General features: G+C 37.2%; 1 protein-coding gene and 1 pseudogene across 1 annotated transcript in view; both read right to left on the reverse strand.

Moving 5' to 3' along the window:
* The window catches only part of LOC127668081 (ubiquitin-conjugating enzyme E2 G1-like), a 233,851-nt pseudogene that overhangs the window by 154,812 nt on the left and 51,454 nt on the right, over positions 1-27,585 (reverse strand).
* The window catches only part of LOC127667595 (ankyrin repeat domain-containing protein 26-like), a 47,129-nt gene that overhangs the window by 6,796 nt on the left and 12,748 nt on the right, over positions 1-27,585 (reverse strand). Inside the window, exons 3-12 of the mRNA XM_052160723.1 lie at positions 23,825-23,998; positions 22,316-22,419; positions 19,581-19,614; positions 19,144-19,276; positions 14,199-14,397; positions 12,483-12,561; positions 8,747-8,841; positions 4,332-4,458; positions 2,824-3,114; positions 1,812-2,014 (exon numbers count right to left, since the gene is read on the reverse strand). Coding sequence (XP_052016683.1) covers positions 1,812-2,014; positions 2,824-3,114; positions 4,332-4,458; positions 8,747-8,841; positions 12,483-12,561; positions 14,199-14,397; positions 19,144-19,276; positions 19,581-19,614; positions 22,316-22,419; positions 23,825-23,998 — 1,439 coding nt within the window. The remainder of the gene's footprint in view (positions 1-1,811; positions 2,015-2,823; positions 3,115-4,331; positions 4,459-8,746; positions 8,842-12,482; positions 12,562-14,198; positions 14,398-19,143; positions 19,277-19,580; positions 19,615-22,315; positions 22,420-23,824; positions 23,999-27,585) is intronic.

The raw sequence follows: 27,585 nt of genomic DNA on the forward strand, positions 1-27,585 counted from the left end.
AAGGTAGGATGGATCTCCAGGAGAGACAAAGAAATGGGGTAGGGGAGGAGCCCTAAATCAATGGGGGTGTCCTTAGCAGTGACAACAAATGGGATCTCATAAAACCACAAACATTATGTAAGGCAAAGGACACTGTCAATAGGACAAAATGGCAACCAACAGATTGGGAAAAGATCTTCACCATTCCTACATCTTGGACAAGGTTAATATTTAATATATACAAAGAACTCAAGAAGTTAGACTCTAGGAAGTCAAATAACTCTACTAAAATGGGTACAGAGCTAAGTAGAGAAATCTCAACTGAGAAAACTCGAATGGCTCTAAAGAAATGTTCATCATACTCTGTCATCAGGGAAATGCAAATCAAAAGAACACTGAGAGTCCACCTCACTCCAGTCAGAATGGCTAAGATGAAAACTCCTGGGGCCAGCAGATGCTGGAGAGGATGTGGAGAAAGAGGAACACTTCTTCATTGCTAGTGGGATTGCAAGCTGGTAAAACCACTCTGGAAATCAGTTTGGTGGTTCCTCAGAAAATTAGACATAATACTACATGAGGACCTTGCTATCCAACATATAATAAAGATACATCCTCTTCCAACATATAATAAAGATACATGTTCCACTATGTTCGTAGCAGCCTTATTTATAATAGGCAGAAGCTGGAAAGAACCCAGATGTCCTTCAACAGAAGAATGGATACAGACATTGTGGCATATAGACACAATGAAGTACTATTCAGCAATTAAAAACAATAAATTCATGAAATGCTTAGGGAAATGGATGGAACTAGAAAGTGTCATCCTGAGTGAGATAACCCAATCACAAAAGAAGACACATGGTATGCACTCATTGATAAGAGTATATTAGCCCAAAATCTCAAAATAAACAAGTTACAATTCACAGACCACAGGAAGCTCAAGAAGGAAGACCAAAAGTGGGGGTGCTTTGGTTCCTCTGAGAAAGGGAAGAAAATACTCACAGGAGCAATTATGGAGACAAAGTGTGGAGCAGAGAATGAAGGAAAGGCCACCCAGAGACTGTCCTACCTCAGGATTCATCCTATAAACAGTCATCAAACCCTAAAACTATTATGGATGAAAAGAAGAGCATACGGAAAGGAGAGTGTTATGGTTGTTTCTGGAGAGGCCCTGCCAGAGCCTTACAAATACAGAGGAAGGTGCTAATGGCAATCATTGGACTGAGCACGTGGTCCCCAATGGAGGAGTTGGAGGGCAGACTGGAGGAGCTGAAGGGGTTTGCAGCCCTATAGGAAGACTGATGATGTCAGCCAAAGAGATGCCTCAGGGCTCCCAGGGACTAAGCCATCAACCAAAGGGTACACATGGCTCCAGCCAAAGGAGTGGCAGAGGAATACCTTATTGGGCATCTGTGGGGAAAGCGGTCCTTTGTCCTGTGAAGGCTCAATAGATGCCCCAGTAAGGGGAAATGGATGGGGTGTGGTGGTGCGAGTGGGTTGGGGGTAAGGTCTTATTCTTGGAGGCAGAGGGGGGAAGTATGGGTTGGGGGTTTTCGGGGGGAAGGGGAACCAGGAAACGGTTCCTTTGAAATGTAAATGAAGAATATATTAAATAAAATAATAATAATAATGACAGGACGAAAGTTGCATCCAACCTACAACAGCTGTGGAGGAATGCTATCTGTCCTACACAAGTGTTTTAAAGGGAAGTACACGTATGGATATTATTTTGGGAAGGTAATGTTCTTTCAGGCTCTAATAGCCACATGAGTCATTTCACTAGAGTTTAAATTCAGTGCACTGGCTTACTAGGCTTCCAAAGTCTGACTTACTTTTCAAGTTCATATTTCAATCGTTCTTCAAGTTGCAATTCTGCTCTATATTTTTCTTCAAATGTTCTCCGTTGTGCTTTCACAGAAATTGCACGAGATTTTGTTTCCACAATCTCAAGTTCAATTTCCTTATATCTATGCTCCAGTGACATGATGTAATCCTGTCTTTCCTGATCTTTCTGTTGCTCAGAGGCAGCTAGTTCCTTAAGAATATTAAAAAGAAACATTTTAAAGGAGGACAACCAAGGAGATTTCAAATGTATTAGGAGGAGTGGTTGGTGTTATCAAAATCTTGTATTCATGATGAAATTACCACGATGAAATTAAATAAATAACTTCAACTCACAGAAAGATTCTGTTTAAATTACAAATATCAATGTATATATTCCAAATAAAGGAAACACTTATTTAAAACCTAATCATCCAACAAATTATTGTGTAATTTTCTCTGCATTTGGCTCCACAAGGCAGAGAATATGTTAAATGAAAGAGAAAGGAGTTGGAGTTCAAATTCTTTATCAACAACTTCCAGTGGATTTAAGCAGAATTGTTTTAATAATTTCTTTCTCTGGTGCTATAGTCAGAACCCAGGGACATGTGGATGACAAAGAGATATACAACCATAGGACTACAGTCTCATCCCTGAGGTATTCATATAACAATTCAAAAATTAATAATATAATTTCAGAGTAAGCCATGGAACTTATAAACAACCGAAGTACATTATCATATCCACATCACAATGATTTTCTTTCCCACCATGTTTCAATCTATCTCATAAATCACAACATTTCCTATTGAAAACTGGAATTCTGAAAGATGAATTCTTTTAGCATTAATGTCAAAACTAACAGGATTATCAATAGAAGGGTATGGCTTCTTTTTTCCAGAAATCAACAAAAGAAACTGCTGTGAAACACAGAAGAAACACACATAATCATACAAAAAATATAATTGAATATGAATTTTGAGGTGGAGTGAATTACAGCACAGGACAAATGACTATAGTTACCCGTAAGACTTGGTTCTCTTGGTTTATTTTTTCCATGAGTTGACTCCTAGCTTGCTCTTCAATGGCTTTCTTATGATTTTCTACCTCACTTCGCTCTACCATGTTCTTGTCCATATCGGCTTTGAGGCTGAGTATTTTCTCTTCAAGCTGCTTTATTCTACCCTCTTCCGCTTCACGGTTCTCCCGGGCTGCTGTCCTTTCTGCTATTTTCTGCTCCCAAAGATTAATTTCATCTTCCTTGCATTGGCAGCGGATTAATTCTTGTTGTAGTTTTGTTTCCATACTTTCAAGCTGAGTGAAAACAATTAATATTGTCTAGTAATGCAGTAGGCAGAAAAAAAGTTAACATAACACTAATAGCGATTTCAGCATGATTCCAATTGAATTCAACATGAATTTTGGCATGGATTCACCATGAATTTCAACAATTTCAGCATGAACCCAGGCTTTACACCTGGTTTTCCACTTCACACATTAATGAATTATTGATAAACTTAAATTTAAAAAATCCAACCAAATCAAACAAACAACACAAACTCATATATACAACAAATATAACACACACACACACACACACATATGGAGAGAGAGGGGGAGAGAGAGAGAGAGAGAGAGAGAGAGAGAGAGAGAGAGAGAGAGAGAGAGAGAAGCCATAAGATGTTTTCAGATCAGGAAAACTCTCTAAACATTATTAGGTACATAAGTGAGGTTCTCATATGTCTTTTAACTAATTTAATATTGGAACGACTGTCAAATCATCATGTCAGTAACTACAGACATTTCTTCCTCACAGATAATAAAAGGAATTTAACTAGAAGTCTCTTGTGAAATGAACAAAAAAAAAATAGAAAAATGAGAAAAATAAAGCTAAAGTATATGCCCCTTTCAAGAAATGAAGAAAAAAATATATCCCTTCCAAGAAATGAAGAAAATACAAGCTTTTATTTTAATTTTAAAAATTGGATGCATTTTCTCTCTTTCAAAGTTTCTAATGTTTACTTCTCCTTGCTTCCTTCTATGGAGAACTCCATCTCATTTCCTTCTAGACTGAATTTTTTTCAAACATACAAACTACTTTTGAAAGTTAAAGATTCCAACTATTATTTAAACAATTACTTATCTTTGATAAAGTACTTCAAATCTCTGAAGTTTAAAGGTATACGCAATAACATCTTCATATGAGTTTAAATTTTTTTCTTGAATTATGATCAATAAAATGCAGCCTGAACCACACTGTATTTAATAGAGGAAACTAACATGAAATTGTTTTTCCTGAACATATAGAGTCTGGGACGTGGTTCCTGTGACTCAAATTTAGGCAGGGGCATACATGCCAAATGGGTTTAGAACAGCATAGAAATTTCAAGACACAAATATGACACATTTTCAATCTAAAAGGAAAGTTCTTTTGAATATGAGCTCAAGTTTTCAAAAATTTGCAAACTCTTTATATTTACATTGTACTAAATTAGATGCAATTTTTATTTGAAAAATTAATTTAAATTCACCTTCTCTCTTAGTTTCAGTACCGTATCCTCTTCGCAGTGACTTGTACTTGAAGCATTATAACCTGAAAACTCTCCATTTTGATGTGCATCTGAGTCCTCCTCCATCATTGTGCACAGATCCATATACCTAGACAAATATGCAAAACAATTAAGTAAACTATTATCACCATTGTATGTTTGTATATTTGTGTTGTTTTTTATGAAATCTGGCTTTAAACATTGGATCTTCCAGACTCTATTTTACAAGTATTTGCATTCCAGATATAAGAATAAGCCTGGTTAGTAACTGAAGATTTTAAATTATAATCATTTAATACATTATAAATAGTAATATGGTTTATAATACTAAAGCAAAATTAATAATAATCAAAAGTGTGATTCTGTGACTATTTTAAAATTATGAGATTGAAATAATTTTAATTTTTGAATTTTAAAAAAAATACCAGGACAGAGAAGTAGGAGGGGGTGATAGGAGAATGGGCAGAGGGAAGAAGGCTTAGGGAAGTTATGGAGAGGGGGGAACCAGGAAAGGAAAATCATTTTGAATGTAAACAAAGAAAATTGAAAATAAAAAGTTCGAAAAAATAAAATAAAATGGTTGAAATAAAAATGGTAAATAAAGTATTAATATTGAAATCAGGAACTGAATTGTTATAAATATCATATGTCAACATATATTTTCATATATCAAAATAAATGATTTACTTATAATTTTGTTTTTAATTTTCAGGATTGTTTGTATATGTGTGTGTGTGTGTGTGTGTGTGTGTGTGTGTGTGAGTGTGTGTGTGTTTGTGTGTTTGTGTGCATGTGTGGATTTTGTCTCACTGTGTATACGTACACAGGAATGCAAGTATCCTCATAGGTACAAGTACTGATACTTCAGAAGTTGTTGTTACAGGCAGTTAGATGCTACTTGAAGGTAGATGCTGGTAACTGAAATTAGATACTATTATTCTGTTGGTTAACTTTGTTTTGTTTTGTTTTGTTGGTGTTGTTTATTATTATCAACTTGACAGACACAAGTTTAATTTGAAAAGAAAGAAACTTTACTGACAAAATTATTGATTATGCCATTCTAGAGACATGCCTGTGGGAACATTTTCTTAATTACCTCTGGATGGGGAAGAGGCTTAAATCATGTATACACACAAATGAATACATATGTTCAAGACACACAAACACATGCAAATAAACAACGATTCATTCCACATAGTAGTACCAAGTATGTGTGGTGTGTGTAAGTACCTTGGTTGAATTCCAATCAAAATTAAAATTTAGAATGATGACAAATAAAGCCTTTGAAGGATAATTGGGAAAAGAAAAGAGGACAATCAGTGCATTAAGACATAGGGGATCAAATATAGAAATATGGGGAAAGACTTGAAAAGATTCTATGGCCCTTTGTAGGAGAAGTGTTTGGACACTTGGGCTCCAGTTACTGATGATGCTTGGGCAGGTTATGGAAACGTCAGGAGGCAGAGGCTTGCTGCTTTCCCAACTACTGTGGAATCTGTCCCTCTGTAAACACAGCCCGTTTATTCCTTAAGTTTTCTTTGGTCATTAAATTTATCATAGCACCAGATGTGTAACTAATACAACTTTTTAAGAAGAAATCTAGAGAACCTCCTAATGTGGTTTTCACAAAATGCAGAAGATGCAATATCATATGCAGAATGTTAAATCACAGGAAAACACTAGTCACACTTTAGAGAAATCAAAATTAAAATAAAAAATAAAAACAAAAGAGGCCAGCCATGTTGGGAGACTCAAAAGTTACGAGAAATTTTGTATGATTTTATTTCAGATGATAGAATAATGACATCTTTCATGCATTACAAGTCTGAAAGTTTTCATGTTATCTATCATTCTGTGTACTCATTCAAATAGAAACAGAAAGGGCTGGAGCATGGCAGCAAGGGAGGGAGATGAAGCAAGGGAAAGAGGAGAGAGAGGGGGAGGGGAAGGAATCGAGGGAGGGAGGGAGAGAGATAGAGAGAGAGAGGCATTCTAAGCCTGAAGATTCTGTATTCAGGATGTCAAAAAGTTGTAAACTTAGAATGCACCTGTGCTATGCATGCACAGGCATTTGACAATGTTCCAAAAAGTAATAGAGTATTATAGTTATTCAGCAATATATTAGTTATCAATTGAGGCTCCCTTCTCTTAGATGAATATAACTTGGTTCACAAAACTAGGCAGCACAGAGGCCAGAGAGGAAGGCTGCTTAATGGATTGCCGCTCATATTTTGCCTGACCTGATTTCTCCTACACCCCAGAATCATCTGCCAGGGATGGAACCTATACACAATGACCTTGTTACCCCACACTCCATGGTCATTAAGAAAATATCTGCACATATTTCTTTTTTTTATTGTTATTTTTTTTATTCGATATAATTTATTTACATTTCAAATGATTTCCCCTTTTCTAGCCCCCCCCCACTCCCCGAAAGTCCCGTAAGCCCCCTTCTCTTCCCCTGTCCTCCCTCCCACCCCTTCCCAGTTCCCTGTTCTGGTTATGCCAAATACTGTTTCACTGAGTCTTTCCAGAACCAGGGACCACTCCTGCTTTCTTCTTGTATCTCATTTGATGTGTGGATTATGTTTTGGGTATTCCAGTTTTCTAGGTTAATAACCACTTATTAGTGAGTGCATACCATGATTCACCTTTTGAGTCTGGGTTACCTCACTTAGTATGATGTTCTCTAGCTCCATCCATTTGCCTAAGAATTTCATGAATTCATTGTTTCTAATGGCTGAATAGTACTCCATTGTGTAGATATACCACATTTTTTGCATCCACTCTTCTGTTGAGGGATACCTGGGTTCTTTCCAGCATCTGGCAATTATAAATAGGGCTGCTATGAACATAGTAGAGCATGTATCCTTATTACATGGTGGGGAATCCTCTGGGTATATGCCCACGAGTGGTATAGCAGGATCTTCTGGAAGTGAGGTGCCCAGTTTTCGGAGGAACCGCCAGACTGCTTTCCAGAGTGGTTGTACCAATTTGCAACCCCACCAGCAGTGGAGGAGTGTTCCTCTTTCTCCGCACCCTCTCCAACACCTGCTGTCTCCTGAATTTTTAATCTTAGCCATTCTGACTGGTGTAAGATGAAGGGTTGTTTTGATTTGCATTTCCCTAATGACTAATGAAGTTGAGCATTTTTTAAGATGCTTCTCCGCCATCCGAAGTTCTTGAGGTGAGAATTCTTTGTTTAACTCTGTACCCCATTTTTTAATAGGGTTGTTCGGTTTTCTGGAGTCTAACTTCTTGAGTTCTTTATATATATTGGATATTAGCCCTCTATCTGATGTAGGATTGGTGAAGATCTTTTCCCAATTTGTTGGTTGCCGATCTGTCCTCTTGATGGTGTCCTTTGCCTTACAGAAACTCTGTAACCTTATGAGGTCCCATTTGTCAATTCTTGCTCTTAGAGCATACGCTATTGGTGTTCTGTTCAGAAACTTTCTCCCTGTACTGATGTCCTCAAGGGTCTTCCCCAGTTTCTTTTCTATTAGCTTCAGAGTGTCTGGCTTTATGTGGAGGTCCTTGATCCATTTGGATTTGAGCTTAGTACAAGGAGACAAGGATGGATCAATTCGCATTCTTCTGCAACTGCACATGTTTCTTATAAGCAATTCTTCATAGAGGCATTTTCTCAATTGTGGTTCTTGCTTCTCAGATATGTCTGGATTGTGTCAAGTTGACAAAATCAACCAGCACAATTAATGATTACATATAATTTATAGATGCCTTAAAATAAAAAGACATGTCAGTGGCCTTAAATGAAAATTAAATATTTTTGGATTTTGAGCTCTGTTTGATACTATAGAACAATTCCTATATAAAATATAAGACATCAATCTGCATGTTAGTTTATGTACACATACATGTAAATTTCTTAAAGGAAACTCAGGTTTGAAAATGTTTATATTTCATGTGTATATGGATTATGATCATGGAATATTAGTATATATTTTTATGAGTCCACATGAATAACATATCATGGTTAAATATTTAAAAGTAGAAGAAAACTCAATTTTATCCATGTAAATTTTGATCTTTTATAACAAGCACACAAACAAGATATGGGTATTAATATCTGAAATGTAGGAAGAAAAAAATAAAAGCATATTTCAAAGTAGAAATTGAAAATATATTAGGAAGATTACAGTTGACATCAGAGAATGCTTTCACTGGCACTTATTATGGTCAAAATCATCACAGATGTTAGTAATTAATACTGTTCTTCCAAAATTTGAAATTGTGTTGTAGGTTTCTTATATGAGTTTAAAAATAGAACTATTTGTTTTATTATAAACTTGTAGACAAGATAGGAATTTATATTTAGGTTTTGGTAAAATCACTCTTTAGTTGTGGGTGAATGCTTTGATAAATAAATGTCATACCTGTCTATTTCTTCTTCTAGTTCACTATTTCTTCTTCTCATTTCATGCAAACTCTGTGTCAGTGACAGGTACAACTTAAACTGTTCTTCTTGAACCTTTTCAGACGTTGAAAAAAATATATGAATACAATTTTAACTGTAGAGATCCACTTTTCTTTCTAAGAAATATTATTTACCAAGCATAATATTCTTAGATAATTCAGAACATATTTTCTGAAATTGATACATGTGAGCATAGATTTCAAAATAATAATTTTTAAAATTGTCTTATGGATTTGGGTGTTTGGCAAGATTGTATTTTTTGTAGGCTTAGGCCTACCTATTGCCAGATCTGAGGAGGAAATGTTACCAGTTTCCAAAAGAGCTAGAGTTCCAAACACTAGGCATTGACACATGGATGCTGGGACCTTAACCCAGGTTTCTGCAACAGCAGCAAGTGCTCTTACACACTTAGTCATCTCTTTGGCCCCCAGATAACACTTTATAGAAGACCTCAGCTATATGACATTTTCATTGTGACATTTTTCTGATATATAAATTTATAAATATTATTTGTTAAACATGGGAAGGTTTTTTTTTTCCTAGATCACTAATGTAGCCCTCTTTCTGGGACTCTTCTTCTGGCTCTTCCTCAGTAACAGTCTCCTTGTTTCTCTACTGTCTACTATACACCTGCAGTCTATGATTCTGAGAGCACCTCCAAGGTTGAAGTCCCCACTCTTCCCACTCTAACCCTCTCTCCCCCAGGACTCACCATTTTTCTGCTATTAGAAATGTCATCTTCCATGCTTGCCACAGTAACATTCCATCATACTATCATAAATAGAGTCCATACATGTACTCTGAAATCTATCCTGTGGTTCCAGAATTCTATATTTCTTCCCTAGGTAAATATTCCATTCCTAACTTTAACCTGTAGAAGTCAATCCCTGGGAGGATCTTATGAGTCTCTAATAGAACTCTTCCATGACCCAAGATATGGCCAGTACCAGTCTGAACTCTGTCTTCCTTTCCCTAACTCTCATACTTCCTCAGTACACCCTTCAATAGTAAAAACTACTATAATTAATGGTCATAATTACTCCTCTTTCCTTTGGTATTCCAACCCTACCAAGTCTCCAAGACCATTACCATGCACATTGAAGAACTCAATGCCACCAACAATTATCAAAAGGAGATATTTCAAACTTCCAACACTCACCTTCCCAGGACTTATGACACTCACTTAAGAGGAGTCACAGGCAGAACTCGTCTCCTCACTTTGCTGTGTTCTTACCTTTCCGTCTGTTTTTTTCACCTCATCATCTGTGGACATACACAAATAGCCTCTCTCCCTCAGCAGAAAGAATATTCATATTCCCATCCCTATGCTACTTGGGGCTAAGAATCCTATGACCCTCTTGAATGGCAAACTTGCTCTGCTGGTCTGGTCAAGCCCTTGTTTCCCATCAGTAACTCACTCTATTCCTGACATTGGAGGACCTTTGGGGAGGATGTTCTTTACTCACAGTGTGATGGTTGGGATATGCATGGTTCTTGGGAAGAGACACTCTTAAGAGATAAGGCCTGTTGAGAGTAGGTGTGGCATTGTTGCAGGAAGTACCCCACTGTGGCAGTGGGCTTTGAAGCTCCACCCATTTCTGAAGAGTGCTTTCTCCTACCTTCCTGAGAATGCCAATCTATTGACAGAGGTTGGATCATGATGGAGAACTCTTAGTTCATTCTCCAGCACTATGCCTGCCTAAAAACTAAAATGCTTCCTGTCTTGGTATTGTACTGGACCTTTGAACTTGTAAGCTAGTCACAAATCAATTTTGTCCTTTATATCATGGAATCTGTTCCCAGCAATAGAAAGCCTAAGACACACACACACACAAAAATGGCTTTGCCAACTCTCTTCTTGGTACATTATTCATTTCATCAAGACATGTTCTCATCTAACTCACCCCTAATAGCACCTGCTGGTGAAGTCAGAAGCCATGCCTTTCTCTGGCAGAATATGCATCACTCAGGTATCCTGTCCACAACTGGCACTGAGTGACTGCAAATATGAGTTCAAGCCAATCCACACTACTAGCCTGGACTTCCCACCTCAAGTCTCTTTAGGCTTGTCTACTTTCTCTTTCATTTCTCATAGAAAATAAAAACACCAAGGATGTGAGAGGGTCCCCGGTCCTAATGGGGAGGTCTTTAGTCAAAATGACCAACAGCGTGGAAATGGAACCTGAAGAGACCACCTCCAGTAGATAGACATGTCCCGAGTTGAGGGATTTGGCAATCTACCCATCTCAAAATATGGTCCCAGGATTGTTCCTGTCTAATGGAAATGCAGGGACAACACTGGAGCAGAGACTGAAGTAAAGGCCATGCAGAGACCACCTCAACTTGGGATTTATACCATATACAGATGTCAAATCCCTAACTCTGTTGCTGAAACCAAGATGTGGAAGAAGCCTGGCATGGGTGTACTCTGAGAAGCTCTACCAACACCTGACTGAGACAGATACAAATACTTACACCAAACCATTGGACTGGGCATGGGGAACCCTATGGAAAGAGTGAGGGGAAGGACTGAAGGAGGTAAAGGGTATTGCAACCCCATAGGATAAATAACAGTATCCAATAACTGGACACCTCAGAGCTCCCAACAACTAAGCAACCAACCAAAGAGCATACAAGGGTTGGTCCATGGTCCCTGCTACAGGATTGCCTTGTCTGGCCTCAGGGGGAGGGGATGTGCTTGTTCTTGTGAATGCTTGATGCCCTAGAGAATCAAGATGCTAAAGGGATGATGTAGGAATGGATGAGTTGGTGTGGGAGCACAATTAGAGGTTAAAAAGGAAGGGGGAAAAGGTGGGGTGTTTGTGGAGGGGCTCCCAGGAAGAGGAATAACATTTGAAATGCAAATAAATAAAATAATATAAAAATAAAAGAATAACAAATACTAAAGATCTTTCAAAATGTCATATGGAGACCTGATACTATAGAAGCTTTCTAAAGAATATTCATATACAAATGTATAAAATGAGTGAAAAAAGCGTTTCTACAGTGGGGTGATGCTGGCCCTATTCAATACCGCAGTGGTAATAAATGCTATCCCAGGAATGGTTTTCTTCTTCTACAGTTTTTGACAAGCGAGGTCATACGAAACCCCAAATATTCAGGTACTTCCTAATGCTCTTGGTTACCCTCTAAAACCTGATGGAAAGAAATTATTCCTGGAGACCTCACTCCTTGAGCTATAACATGTGGGAATCTACAACATAACCTGGAAACATTATTCCCATTAGCTAGCTTTCATAGTGCTAGAAGCTGCTAGAGGAGAAAAGAAATCAACACATATGTAGATATGAACCCTGCTGCCTGCAACTATGACTACCATTGCCAGCCATCGCTGGTGGTAAAAAAGACTCTTAATCTACTGTTTTCTAATTGGATGTAAGGCCCCTTTTATATGTTAAACCCATACCTTGAACTGTTGTCTGAGCCAAGAACCTGTGACTAAATATATCCTATCCTTAGTGGAGAACTTACTACTGCACTACCTCATGGGCAGACAATTAACCTGACTCCTATAATTACTAACAAATAGTAACAATATGAAGCTATCAAATATTTGAACAGGGAGAATATCTGACTCTCCTAAAATGTGGTTATATGCTGCTTCTGAACACAGGAAAATTTCTTTCAAGTATTAGAGAATTAAAACAAAATGGACTTCATAAGTCTATACTTACCGGGGTTCTTGAAAGCTCTTCATTCTCCTCTGCTTGGAGGCTTGCTGCATCATTTAATTCTAAATTTTCAAGGGTGGCCCTAAAAATATGTTTTAAAATGATTGTGCATAACTGGCCACATTGGAAAATACCAAATTAGTTTCTGAAGAAACATTCAAATGATTACACAAATTCTGAAAAATTTGAAAGAGAGTGATTTGGAAACTATCACTCTCTCTGTGCCCCTTTGTCTCTATAAAATTTAGATGTAATTTGAAGAAATATGCATTTTCTTTTTTTGTCTTAGTGCATATCAAACTTTCACACATACAAAGCATACACACATTGAGTGAGTACCACCCACCAACAAACTATGAATTTTAAGTAACTAAGACCAGAATGTTTCCTGATTTCAAAAGTGTGTGGAGAAAGAGGAACACTCCTCCACTGCTGGTGGGGTTGCAAATTGGTACAACCACTCTAGAAAGCAGTCTGGCGGTTCCTCCGAAAACTGGGTACCTCACTTCCAGAAGATCCTGCTATACCACTCCTGGGCATATACCCAGAAGACTCCCCATCATGTAATAAGGATACATCTTCTACTATGTTCATAGCAGCCCTATTTATAATTGCCAGATGCTGGAAAGAACCCAGGTATCCCTCAACAGAAGAGTGGATGCAAAAAAATGTGGTATATCTACACAATGGAGTACTATTCAGCCATTAGAAAAAATGAATTCATGAAATTCTTAGGCAAATGGATGGAGCTAGAGAATATCATACTAAGTGAGGTAACCCAGACTCAAAAGGTGAATCATGGTATGCACTCACTAATAAGTGGATATTAACCTAGAAAACTGGAATACCCAAAACATAATCCACATATCAAATGAGGTACAAGAAGAAAGGAGGAGTGGCCCCTGGTTCTGGAAAGACTCAGTGAAACAGTACTCAGCAAAACCAGAACGGGGAAGTAGGAAGGGGTGGGTTGGAGGACAGGGGAAGAGAAGGGGGCATACGGGACTTTCGGGGAGTGGGGGGGCTAGAAAAGGGGAAGTCATTTGAAATGTAAATAAATTATATCGAATAAAAAAAAAGAGAACTATTGTTTCATAGTCCATCGGTGAAATTTGAAATTAATATAAATTTTGTTTGGAACAATTATATCAGCCAAGTCCTTTAATATGATTTACATCCTTTAGCTAAAGGAATCAATATTAAAGAATATATTCAAATTTGTATTCAAATAAAAATAATTCAATATTTAGAGAAGCTTCTAAGAAAGTGTATTCTTTGTAGCATAATTGTAAAATATTTTTTAAAACTTTAATTGATGCCTCATGAAAATGAGGTTTCTCCGTAGATACCAAGAGTGTGATTGCATGGGACACATACATATATCTCATATATGCATATATACATAAGTATGGAAAATAGTAATAATGATATTTGTAATTTAATTATTTTCACATTCTACAAGGCTAACAATTCTCACACTTAACAACTGAAGCACCCAACCAGTCACCCCAAAATCAAACAACTGAGGCCACAAGATCACAAATTTGGGGTTTCCCTAGACTACATAAAGATATCTATCAAAAGTAATAATAATAAAACCCAAATATGAAAAGTTCTTTCCTTTCAGAACACTTACAAAGTTAGTGACAAACTACAAATGTTCTATTTATGCTCTAATGAAAACAGTTAAAATATTTCTCTAAAATTGGGACATCCTACCTCAAACTGCATAGCTCATCTTGCAGTTCAGCATTTTCAATCTCTAGTTGAGACCACTCCTCTCGCAGTGCAATAATTTCATTACTTATACGTTCACAATCTTCTTCAATTAGTTCACAGTTATGTTTTTCAAAGTCTATTGATCTTTTATATGTATAAACTGCACCCCAGATTTTCACTAGGATCTCAGAATTTATATCTGTATTGGAGAAAAAGCACAATTACAGTACAGCAGCATTTTTGACAAATAAAACAGACTAGAGTTTTACCTAAACATGATGCACTGTAGAAATGTATCCTGAGGACCCACACAGTGGAAGACATGGTACATTCTGAAGATATGAAAAGAAGACAGTTAAGGTGTTTAGTTTAAGAACTAGTAGAGAAGACAAAAAAAGACATAAAACCAGATATTACAGACTCAGATGATACTGAAGTCAAACAAAGTTTTAATGTTGAATAAGCATGCAGGAATATGCCCTAATGGAAGGGATGAGTAGGCATGAAGTAAGAACAAGAAGTAGTTGGTCAGAGTGTGAAGAGGCACATTGCCAGTATTCTACAGCAGACTACAAGTGGAGATGCTACTGCCCTCTAAATCTAAACAAGGTCAAGTAAAAAGTACTGATTTTGATTCCTACCTCAAACAACACAAATCAGAAAAAAACATGTTTTAGAAACTGAAGATTATATGCTTCAGACATGACATAAATTGTTAGCTAATAAGCACTAAAATAGTTTGATGATATTTTCTATCTCTGTGCTATGAGATAGTACAGACTAGGTTAGAATATGATGAGGACAAAGCTATTCTGACTCTCCTAGACTCCTGGAGCTGTGCAGATAAGCTATTTGGTGAAGAAAGCAGCCAGAAATCACAGGCCAGAAGTCTGGAAAATAGACACAAAGAAGAGGGGATGCTCTGGGCATGTTACTAGGCCATCTGAAACATACTATAGAGCACATAACAACATGGGAATTCCAGGAAATATCCTGGGGCTGAGGGACACAACATCTCACACAATTAGAGGAGACCACCAGTGTTCACACAATGCCAGGAAAAGGGCATGTCTTCCCATAGGCTAGAGTAAACAAGGAATAATTTACAGGACCATAGTTAGCAAAAAGCATTGGCATGCTTTAGGAATGGAGAAAAAACAATATGCTGGGTGCATTTGTTGTGGTTTACCTAATAATTATACAAACAACAAAAGAAGGACCAAACTGATTATAAGAAATATACAATGCATATATAGAATTCAGAAAACTGTATAGAATGGAATGGAGAAGAAAGATAAAATCATTATTACAGACTAAAATGATAAAGAAATGAAACTAAGTTTTGACATCAAATAAGATAAAACAAAATCATAAACATAGTTAAATATATTAAGCACATATTAGTTGCATATAAGTGTTGATAAATAATAAATAAAAATAAAATAATAAAATACATATATGAATGTCATGAGGTCATGTGTCATACTTAAATAGTTTTCATTTATTATTATATGGACACACAGATATGGGTATTAATTTAAATTAAAAAAACTTACATTACTATAAGGACACAGATATAGGTATTAATTTAAATTTAAAAAACTGAAGCTACAAAATCTTGCATAAGGCAAGAATATAAATAAATGTGAAGATGCATAATATAAACTGATCACATTTCATGGCATTACTGGGTGCCACTATGGTAAGCTCAAGGCTCATACAACTGTGAGGAAAATGCCATATGTGGATAAATCCTACAGGGGCAGCTTTTGCTTTCAATAAATTTCTCTCTATAAGTGGCTTCTCATAATTTTTATGAATCTTTACCAAAATATATGGTACAGCAAGCACACAAAATCGGTCTTAACAACTCTTTAGAGTATTGGTACAACCTGCACTCAACCAGTGTGTTGGAAAGTTATGTTTTGTGAGAAAGAAAATATTTGTGTATATTTAAAATGTTGAAGTGTGACTTTCTGGTTTTGTCATATGATACAAACTCACATGGTGTTTTGCTGAAGCAAGACCCAAGGGAGGTCAAGTCATGTTTGGAGAGATTATAAGTAGAACACAAAGACAGTGATAAGGAGCTTGCATAGCTAGCTATGCAACTCTGCTTTGGTATTGCCTCTATACTGATCTTCAGTTTGCTGAAAGAGACAAGGCAGAAAACTCCTGGCATTCCAGCTGGTCTGACTTATTCCTAGCCCCTGCTGACTTACGCCAACTCAGGGGAGGCCTAGTATCTTCTGCTGAATTGTGCCACCATTGCTGACTCTTCTTTGGTGACACTTTTGTACTGCCCTGTTGGTATCCTGAGACTACTGAACTTGACTGATGTTATCCTGAGCAAGGAGATTAGAATAACCATCCAAAGACCTACTTTTAAACAGGTACACATACCACTTGTCCTATTTCCAGTTTTTCCCCTGCCTTTGGATGGTGGGCTAGAAAGTTTATTGAAGTGATTGATAAGCTGTATTAATGTACATATTAAAAAATCTAAGCTTACACAATGTTGTGACATGATTTGAAATGATGAGGAATGACAAGTTTTCTCAGTCATTAAAGTGTTTGCTATGCAAGCTATTCTAAATTGAATTTGAACTCCAGTACCCATAACTTAGCAGGTTTGGGGGTGTGTTTTGTTTTGTTTTGTTTTGTTTTGTTTTGTTTTGTTGTTGTGTTCCTTTTTTAAGCTATGCATGATGGTACATTCGGTCATCTTAATGCATGGGAGGCATAGACAGGAGGATACCTGGAGCTCACTGGACTGCCAACCTAACTGAATTGATTAGCTTTGACATCAGTGAGAGTTGCTCTTTCAAAAGAAATGAGGTTGAGAGCAATTTAGGAAGATGCATTACAGGCACACACACATAGATATACATACATACATGCATGTGCATACAAACACACATACAAAAATACATTAACACGCACACTCCATAATATTGTAAAACATCTTAGCAGATTAAAAATTAGATCCATCAACCTTAAGGGAGCTAGCTAAGTGTATATGGGTGTTGGCTGCACAAGCATGAGAACCTGAGACCAAACCTCCATACAGAAAACACATATGACTACACATGTGCCTGTAAGCCCAGCCTTTGAGAGCTGCAGACAAGAGCATTGGTGCTCATGTGCCAACATACCTTCAAACTCAGTGAGGTACCATCTCAAGGAATTAGGAGGATAATCTTAGAGCAGGACACCTCAACTTCTCCTTTAGTCTGTGCATGCAAAGCGATGCTCACACCCAGTTACACACACACACACACACACACACACACACACACACACTCACACACTTAATAAAAATAAAATATTTTTTTGAATTTTAGAAGACAATGCTAATACCAAGTAGAAGAGAGGAGCCAATAAAACAAGAGCAGTAGTCTAAGAGTGTCTACTCAAAATATCATATGGCAGAGTCATCAAGAAAGGATTCAGCATCCTTTACCAAAGTGACTCCAGAGAGCTGTGTCAATCCTCCAGTCACATGAAGAAGCAGTTTTAAAAACAGTAAATTCATGAATTTCTTAGGCAAATGGATGGAACTAGAAAATATCATCCTGAGTGAGGTAATCCAATTACAAAAGAAAACACATTGCATGCACTCAGTGATAAATGAATATTATCCCAGAAGCTCGGAATACCCAAGATATAATTCAGAGACCATATGCAGCTTAATAAGATGGAAGACCAAAGTGTGGATACTTTGGTCCTCCTTAGAATAGGTACAAAATATCCATGAGGGGAAATACAAAGACAAAGAGTGGAACAGAGACTGAAGGAAAGACCATCCAGAGACTGCCCCACCTGGGCATCCACCCCATATACAGTTACCAAATCCAGACACTATTGTGGATGCCACCAAGTGTTAGCTGACAGGAGCCTGATGTATCTGTCTCATGAGAGGCCCTGCCAGTGCCTGACAAGTACAGAGGGGGATGCTCTCAGTCAACCATTGAACTGAGCACAGGGTCCCCAATGGAGGAGCTAGAGAAAGGACCCAAGGAGCTGAAGGGTTTTACAGCCCCACAGGAGGAAGAACAATATGAACCAGCCAGCACCCCCAAAGCTCCCAGGGACTTAACCACCAACCAAAGAGTACACAAGGAGGGGACCCAAGGCTCCAGCCACATGAGTAGCAAAGGATAGCCTGGTAAGACATCAATGAGAAGAGAGGCCTTTGGACCTGTGAAGGCTCATTGCCCCAGTGTAGGGGAATTCCAGGAGAGGAACTGGGAGTGGTAAGTTAACGCACAGAGGGAGGGGGATGGGATAGGGGGTTTCAGAGGGGAGACCTGGAAAGGGAGTAACATTTGAAATGTAAATATAGAAAATATCTAATAAAAATTAAGGAAAATACAAATAAAAGAAAAAGAAAGAAAGAAAGAAAGAAAGAAAGAAAGAAAGAAAGAAAGAGAGAAAGAAAGAAAGAGAGATAGAGAGAGAGAGAGAGAAAGAAAGAGAGAGAGAGAGAGAGAGAAAGGAAGGAAGGAAGGAAGGAAGGAAGGAAGGAAGGAAGGAAGGAAGGAAGGAAGGAAGGAAGGAAGGAAGGAAGGAAGGAAGGAAGGAAGGAAGAAAAAGAAAGAAAGAAAGAAAGAAAGAAAAAGAGAGAGAGAGAGAGAGAGAGAGAGAGAGAGAGAAAATCACACTCCCTCCCAAAAAAAAATCAAACAAACCAAAAAGAAGTAACGAAAAGGCACACCCCACCAATTTAATGTATTGGCTGACTGGCCTGTTCCATTTTGTTGAAACACATGAGTCTAATGTAACAATCCCAAAGCCATGGTGTCAAGCTCGCTCACTGAAGCTCTGAAGGCTTGCTGGCAGCTCTTGCTGAGACTAGTTTTCTATTCTTTGATATCAAGCATGCCTGTTTGGGCAATTCACCCTCATCAATAGCACACAAAGGGGCTGCATGCAGAACTCCTACCTTTTCTCTGTCTCATGAGCTCTTCAATAAAATGCAAAATAGTGTCACAACTGTACTGCTCACAGTCCTTTGAGTTTCCCTCACATGATATTAGTTCCTTAAGGTCAAGCATATGATTTCCTTGTTCTTTGACCTATAAAATGAATAATAGCAATTTCAGATATTGTCATGTTGAGTACCCCATACACTAGAAAGAAGAAACCCATGTTTTACATAAGTAACAAGCAAAATGCTTCTGAAAGACCAGATTTTGAAAGGAAAGACACCTTTACTATTGGTGACTTTTAAAACTATTTTGGAAAGAAATATTTGAATATAACAAAAGAATCTTAATTTTTATTTTATTTTATACTATATTTCTAAGTCCATTTTTATGTATTACTTTGATTTTTATACTGTATCTTAATAAATATGATTTGAAATTAATTTTTGCATACCTCTTCTTTTTCATTGGAAGTTTTCTTTGAAGACCTACAAAAAATGAAATACTTTCAGATGAATATTAAACTTGTAAAATAAAACACAAAAAATGTTTATTTTCCCTATCCATAAAACTTACCAGGTATTACAAATAAAATGATTTTCTGCAAAGGAAAGAAGCTGTAGACAAGAAGAGAAACATTGATATACAATTTATACCACTACTAAGATCATAAAAGATGGAAATTACAACTGGAGACCCAGCTCCAATTAACAGCAGATACTGCTTCTGCACAGGAGTTGAGCTCAACAGCCAGAACCCATGCTGTGTGACTCATAACCAACTAACTCCAGATCCAGAGACATACAATGCCTGTGCATTCTTCAGCCACCTGCACTCATGTGTGCATACTCAAATACAAGCACAAACATTTGCATCATTTTAAAATAATGATGATGATATTAATAATATTTAAAATAATAAATTTTGATCAAGTATTGTAACAGTTAAGGGGACAATATAATATAGTATGCTTTCTTTCGTAGAGGTAAATATACCAACATTTCCAATGTCATTCTCAGCAAAACGGAGTGTCATATTTAGTAAAACCTGCCTTATTAACACCACTGTGTCTTTATATGTGTCAAATACCTTTAAGAATGGAAAGGCTTAGCTGTTCTTAGGCCTTCCTATGTAATTGCCGTGCATTGTTCTAAGCATTGGACTTGCTTTAAATTTATTTTAATTCCAATATATGTCAGATAATTTTGAGAAACACAGAAAGGCTATGTGAATATGTGACAGATTTGAATTCATACTCAGAAATTCTAGAATCATAATTTATTTCATACTAAACTATGAAAATAACTTTTCATCTTCAAGTAGATTTAAACGAAATAATAGAAGATGACAATAAATTACCATCCCACTTTAGTGAAATCTATACCTAATCATGTGACATTTTCAACTAGTTTTACTTGAGAAAGTATCTCACAGCCCAAATTCCCAGTTTCTCCTACCACAGCATCTTCAGTGCTGAGGAATCTTGTAGAAATCACTTTTATTTTCAAAATCTAAAAAGACATGGACTCACACAACTGTTCAGTTGTTAAGTCCCTAAGTTGCAAGTGTGAGGGTCTCAGTTTGATTTGTCAGAAGTTGTGTTGGACAAAACATAGCCAGATGTGGTGGTCTGGTGTGCACTAGGAATCCACCACTGGGGAGAAAGAAACAGGGGGGTGCCTGGAACCCTTGTCTGCCCACTGGCCGAAGGGAAGACTAAAACTTTTCCAAAATCACCATCTGTAGGCTGCACTAGTATCCAGTTACTGACTCACATAATTTTGATACCTGAACTGAAAATGGTCTGAAAACCACCCCTGTCATTGGTGCAGAACTAAGCTTTGCAACATAGAATTAGCCATCATCATTTCAAATCAAACATGCATCTAAAAAGCACTCATGCCTTCATTTGGTCTCAAAAGGGTACAGTGAGCCCCATGAAACAGTTGAAACAAACTGCAAGATAAAGTATAGGAAATTTAAGAATAAATGGATATGATATTTTTCTAGGGGAGCTATAGGGGTTATCAAAACATGAAATTCACAACTGCATTCAGCTTTTCTATATATGACCTACCAATTCCAGTCCACATAAATTAGAAAACACTAAAAACTTCCTATGTGACTACAATGAAGTAGAAATACTTGGAGGAAAAGCAGAGTCCTGCTTCTTTTTTAGCCTATGTTTCTCTAATTGTTTTCATATTTAAATGCTCAACTTATACAACCTATTAAGACACACATTATTGAAATAAAAATAGGTTCAATGACCAATAGAGTGTGTGTGTGTCTATGTGTGTATGTGTGGGGGGGGGCACACATGGGTGTATTTACATGTGTTGAATATACATGACTGGGTAATTGCAGACATACAAGTGTGTGTGTGTGTGTATGTGTGTGTGTGTGTGTGTGTGTGTGTGTATGTGTGTGTGTGTGTGTGTGTGTGTGTGTGTGTATGCGTGTGAGCATGTGTGTGAAGACAGACTTGACTTTTATGTAGTCTTGTCTGTGGCTGCCCTGTTTACTGTCTTATTTACTAACTGAGGCTGATCAAGTTTTAAGGCAATCCCCATTTGCCAAACATATGAATGTTGAGAATTTTAGGGATTCACTAGCAAAGATAACGAAAATATTTGAAGAAACCAGTCACTGAAGGGAAGAAAATTTTTTCAAAATGTACTTTCATTTAATATAGCATTTTTAAAGAAATTAATATAAAAGACATATTTTTAAAAATAAATGTTTAAGATCTCAATTTTTAATGAAATATTAAAACATAAACTTCAAAATCTATACTTAAAAAAAGGCTACGTCAGTGATTGGGCAGTGAAGGAGAAAGGTAGGAAGGGAGACTCAATACTGGGGCAAGTTAGGTAGGAGGACAAGAGGAAGGTGAGGGAGAATGGAGGAAGGAGGAAGAAGAGGAAGAGGAGGAGATGACACCATGAATCAGGAGCTCCTGGCCAGGAGAAACCTCAAGAAACAAGGACTCTCACAGCTTGTGAATAAGATAGTACAGTGCTAGAACTGCCCAATCTAGGAATATAGCTTATAATTACAGTATCTATATTATGTGGGGGTTTTATACCTATTTAATAGGATTAGAAACTCCAGCAACAGGGCTTCAGGGATGGTACACACTATAGAATCCCATAAAAACATAAAAAATAAAAGAATTAATAACGTCACCTTTCTAATTCATCAAGTTCCTTTATCTTTTCTTTCTGGTCTTCTAAAAGTTTTGCCAGGTTGTCATTTTTCATTCGAGCCAGTGTAAGTGGTGTAAAGCTTTCCTATAAAACAATAATAACTTTTAACTCTGAGAACTTATTTATCAACAGACAATCATGTGGAAGACTCAGTAGAGCTCACATAGTCTGAGGTGCAGTTATCTACATCCTTGACACTCTCACACACAGTGCTCTCACACAGATCCATTCTTCATAAGCCATCAGAGTACCTTTGACACCTATCTCATTTAACTCATAACTTAAATCTTAGTGAACCATGTGAAAAAGAATGTCTGCCATGGGTTCCTGATACCATGAGTAGAGTCTAAATAGTTTCTTCCAGAGCCTGTGGGAATGCAAATGCTTCTGAAATGCCATGAACTCCAAGTCACTGAGGCAGAGAATATTTACTACAAAAGCACAGTGTAGAAAGGATGGTATGTCACAGTATTTTTTCCATACTGGACCTACTGTACTAATGTTAATACTATTTCTATAACAAATGAACATGAAATTCATGTTAGACTTGATATTCTGGGAGAACATGAAGGATTATTATTATACCCTGTGCTAGAGTTGCAATTTAAGTAATCTCTCAAGGAAAATACTGAAAACTTTTCTACTATGATTTAAATTTGTGGAATTAGACTTTCCTCCTTGCAAGATCTTCATAATAAAGCTGTAATGAAAATCAGCATAAAATGTGGTAAATTGACAATACCCCTGAATAACTTCTCCAACACTTGCTTTATTTCACTGAAATAAGTATTTCATTGGAAATTATATATCAAAGTGAACTATGAGGTTTTATAGGCCAGGCATAGTGGTGAATTACCAAAAGCCCATCACTTCAGAGGTCCAGAAATATACAAGTTTTATGTCATCCTTATTACATAAAAAGTTCAAGGCCATCCTTGCCTGTATAACATTCTGTATCATAAACTAAGGGACAAACCCACTCTGTGGTTACCTAATTGTCTGAAAGGCCCATGATATTAGAGATCTATAAAATGCACTGACATGCTGAGATGGATACCATGTGGGTTAAACTGACAGAAAAATACATAATTGAGACACTTATAATATAGAAACCTTGTATCTTATTGAAGTTTGTTTATCTGATACATTAGAAGTATAAGACAACATGAATTCCCGAAAGGCTACAATTAAGAGAGTAGCCTTAAGGAAATTGCAAATTTCTTCAGGATTGCCATGGATGGAGGTAATAATTCTCTTTAGATTGTTCCTCAGAAGAGTAAAGGAGAGAAATCATGCAGTGTTTTGGGGGAAGGAAAGCTTGGGAAGAAGGAGCTCCCATCAAAGCTGGCTCATCTAGATAAGTCTTATAAAATCCATTTATTACATTTAGCGTTTGAGAGATTCTTAGGTCAAAGCTGTATCAGGATTCCAATGTAATATTTTAAAGTATGTAGGAAATAATCTGTAAATCAAAGCTGTGTCTTTTTACCTCATTTTTTATACTGAAGTCGGCATTGTGTGCCAGCAGTTTGGCTGTCATTGAGGTGCTGTTATGCCAAACAGCATAGTGCAGTGCGGTGTTCCCACTGTCGTCAATAGCATTTGGATCAGCACCGTGTTCTAATAACATAGCCACACATTCTTCATGCTTGAACTGTGAAGCCTATGGGCATTGGATCAAGAAACAGATTGGAATGATGAGAAAAGCAAAAATTTCATAGGTTTCACTAATTATTTGCATGTATCTGAGATCATGTTTATTCTAAGAATTCCCATCCAATATGTGTCACACTGAAACTGTTGGCTGCTTTCTACCTTAATTAGTGCTGTTCTGTTGTCACTGTCACGAAGATCAATATCACAATTCCACTCTATCAGGAGGGCCACTACATTGGGATGGCCGTATGCACAGGCATAGTGCAGAATAGTTCTGTGAAAATGAAAACTTTTTAAGAATTTTTTACAAAACCAGGTCAAAAGCCACAGTTATTCGTGTAATTCTCACTAATTTTGGGCATCCAATTCAAAGAAATGTTTTTGCCTCCAATATTGGAATCATGACATATATATTCCTGCATGGGAGGTAAGGATGCTATCACTGAGCTGAACGCCCAATATGTTAAATAGTTTTCCATTGTTGCAATGAAACAACATAACCAAAGCAACATGGAGAGGAAAATAGAAATGGCCCTGATAGAAACTTTCATCATTGAAAGCTTCCCAAGCCAGGCCTCCATCTCCTGAATTACCTTCAACCTTCTTAATTAGGAAGCTCCTAAAGAACGGCTCAGCAAGCATTGAAAACTCAGTGGCATTTCTTGCACAATATTCCAATGTCCTTCCAAAATTCTCTCCACCCCCCCCAAAAAATGGTCACCTATGTCATAGCACTGCCCCTCTAAGCTAGTACCAAGCTGTCATATTTAGGATTTCCATTATGGGATGAAACATCATGATCAAGACAACTTGGAGATGAATGGGCTTATATCACACACAGTTCCAGAAAACAGTTCATCTGTAAAAGCTGTGAGGTTAGAAACTCAAACAGGGAGAAACCTGTAGGCAGGAGCTGATTATGGTAAGCCATGGAGGAGTGCTGCTTACTAGCCTGTTCTCCATCTCTTCCTGAGACTGAGTTCTTGTGGAAACCAGAACCACCAGCCCAGGGATGGCATCACCCACAATGGGCAGGCTCCTACACCATCAATCACCAATTAAGAAAATGCCCTAGAAGATTGCCTACAACCAGATCTTATGGAGAAATTTTTCAGTTGACCTTCCCTCCTCTCAGATGACTTTTGCTTGTGTCAAGTTGACATAAACTGTGCAGCACAGTTGGCCAAAGTAACCTTTCTAAATTAGAACTCTCAATTTAGATTTGACTCCTTCTTTGAACTCTGTAGCTACTCATTGCTTTATTCTCTGCATACCCAAGACCCTCATCAATAAAAAGGGAATAAAAATAAGCTCATCTCACAAATTATAGTAGGATTATTGAAAAACATCATGCAAAGGATTTACAGCTTTTTTACCATGAAATTGCTCAGCAATTAGATGTTTGGATATTTTTCTTTGAGGCATAGTCTTGTTACAGAATTCAGGCTGGTCTTGAATTCACAATGTGTCTCAGGAGCTGCTAACTTGCAATCTTCCCACTGTAGACCACTGGTACATGACTACACAAGTGAACACACTCTGGTTGGCTTATGACCCTGTTCTTCTCACACTTTGAGAACTTTACATTAGGATATGAATTATAACTCCTGATGTATTACGCTTTACCTGATAGCAGGTTTTAGATTACATAAGTCATAAAGTGTGCAGGAACCATAACCAACTGTGCTTACAGTAAATCATATGTGATATATTCAAAAGAATTCTGGGAGTTCTAGTTATAATATTTAAATATTCAAAATGTGAAAAAATATGACAACAGCAAGTTATATCTGAAACTATTTTGTTAATTTCTAAATCTTTGGCAAAAGAAATGCCAGGACTAAAATGAGGATAATTTTTTCATTATTTTGATTTGTACAATGTGAAGAAATGAGAACTTTCACTTGGCTAATATTTCAATTAATTGATAATAGTTTTAGACAGGGCATAATTCTTCAAAGTAGTTACTTGTTACAACTTCCTAATTTCAGAAATGCTATTTAAAAATAAATAGGTCAAGTTTCTAGTGGACTTGAGACCCCCTTCTAAGTAGGACTGAAGTATCTATCCTCTTTGGTCTTCCTTCCTCTTGAGCTTCATGTGGTCCATGAGCTGTATCGTGGGTATTCCATGCTCTTTGCCTAATATCACTGATCAGTGAGTACACGCCATGTGTGGTCTTTTATGACTGAGAAACCTCACTCAGGATGCTATTTTCTAGATCTAGCCATTGCCTTCAGATTTCAAGAAGTCATTGTTTTTAATAGCTGTCTGGTGTTACATTGTTTGAATGTACTATATCTCTAAACTTTCTACTCAGCACAGGAAAATCTGCACACGTTAAGGATGAGAGGCATTTACAGCCCATAGAATGAGTGTGCTTAATAAGAGAAACAAAGTGATTTGGTGAACTACTGAGTAAAAAGAATAAAGTTTAGGAATTCATTTATATTTAAATTTGTGGGCATTTTAATAAATTTAATTAACAATCTTATTATCAGTCACAAACATAAATCAAGAAATCAGTAAGGCTGCACTTGCAGTTGTTTTATTAGCAAGTCATATGAGATATAAATTAATAACTTCTCTGTAATCAATCTTCCCATAATGTGAGGAAATTACATTAACAAAAGAATACATGAACTTAACTGCAAACCTTTACATTAGTATTTGGTACTACTCTAGTCTGATTCTTTGGACTGAAATCATTTTCATGTGTGTGTGAGTTTTTGAGTGTGTATGAGGGTGTTTATTTTTTATTTTCTATATTCTTTGCTTACATTCCAAATGCTTTCCCCTTTCCCATTGCCCCCTACCTATATGTCCCATAAGCCCTTTTCTCTCCACCTATTCCCCAATCACCCCTCCCATTTCTCTGTCCTGGTCCTCCCCTACAATGCTGGATCAAGCCTTTCCATGAAAGGGCCCTCTCCTTCCTTCCTTCCTTCTTGGAAATCATTTGGTATGCTAATTGTGCCTTGAGTATTCAGAGCTTCTGAGCTAATTAATATCTACTTCTCAGTGATTGTATTTTCATGTGTTTTCTTTTGTGACTGGTTTACCTTACTTAGGATGATATTTTCCAGTTCCAAACATTTGCCTAAAAATTTCATGAATCCATTGTTTTTAATTGCTGAGTAGTATTCCATTGTATAAATATACCACATTTTCTGTATCCATTCCTCCATTGAGGGACATCCAGGTTCTTTCCAGCTTCTGGCTATTATAAATAAGGCTGCTATGAACATAGTGGAGCATGTGTCCTTATTGCATGCCGGGGAACCCTCTGGATATATGCCCAGGAGTGGTATAGCAGGGTCATATGAGGGTGTTTATATGTCGTGTGTGTGTGTGTGTGTGTGTGTGTGTGTGTGTGTGTGTGAGTGTCTTCCAGTGAGTTCTTCCCCTAACCTAATGGAGACCACTGTGTTCTGATGCTTGGCTGAGAGCTTCACCATCTGTATTGGTCAAGCTCTGGCAGAGACTGTCAGGAGGATAGATAAATCAGGCCCCTGTCAACAAATGTTAAATTAGCAAGTATCTGGGCTTAATGTCTGTAGATGGGATGGATCCCTAGGTGGGGACTGTCTCGGG

This window comes from Apodemus sylvaticus, chromosome 17 (assembly GCF_947179515.1).
Source record: "Apodemus sylvaticus chromosome 17, mApoSyl1.1, whole genome shotgun sequence".
Classification (NCBI taxonomy): domain Eukaryota; kingdom Metazoa; phylum Chordata; class Mammalia; order Rodentia; family Muridae; genus Apodemus; species Apodemus sylvaticus.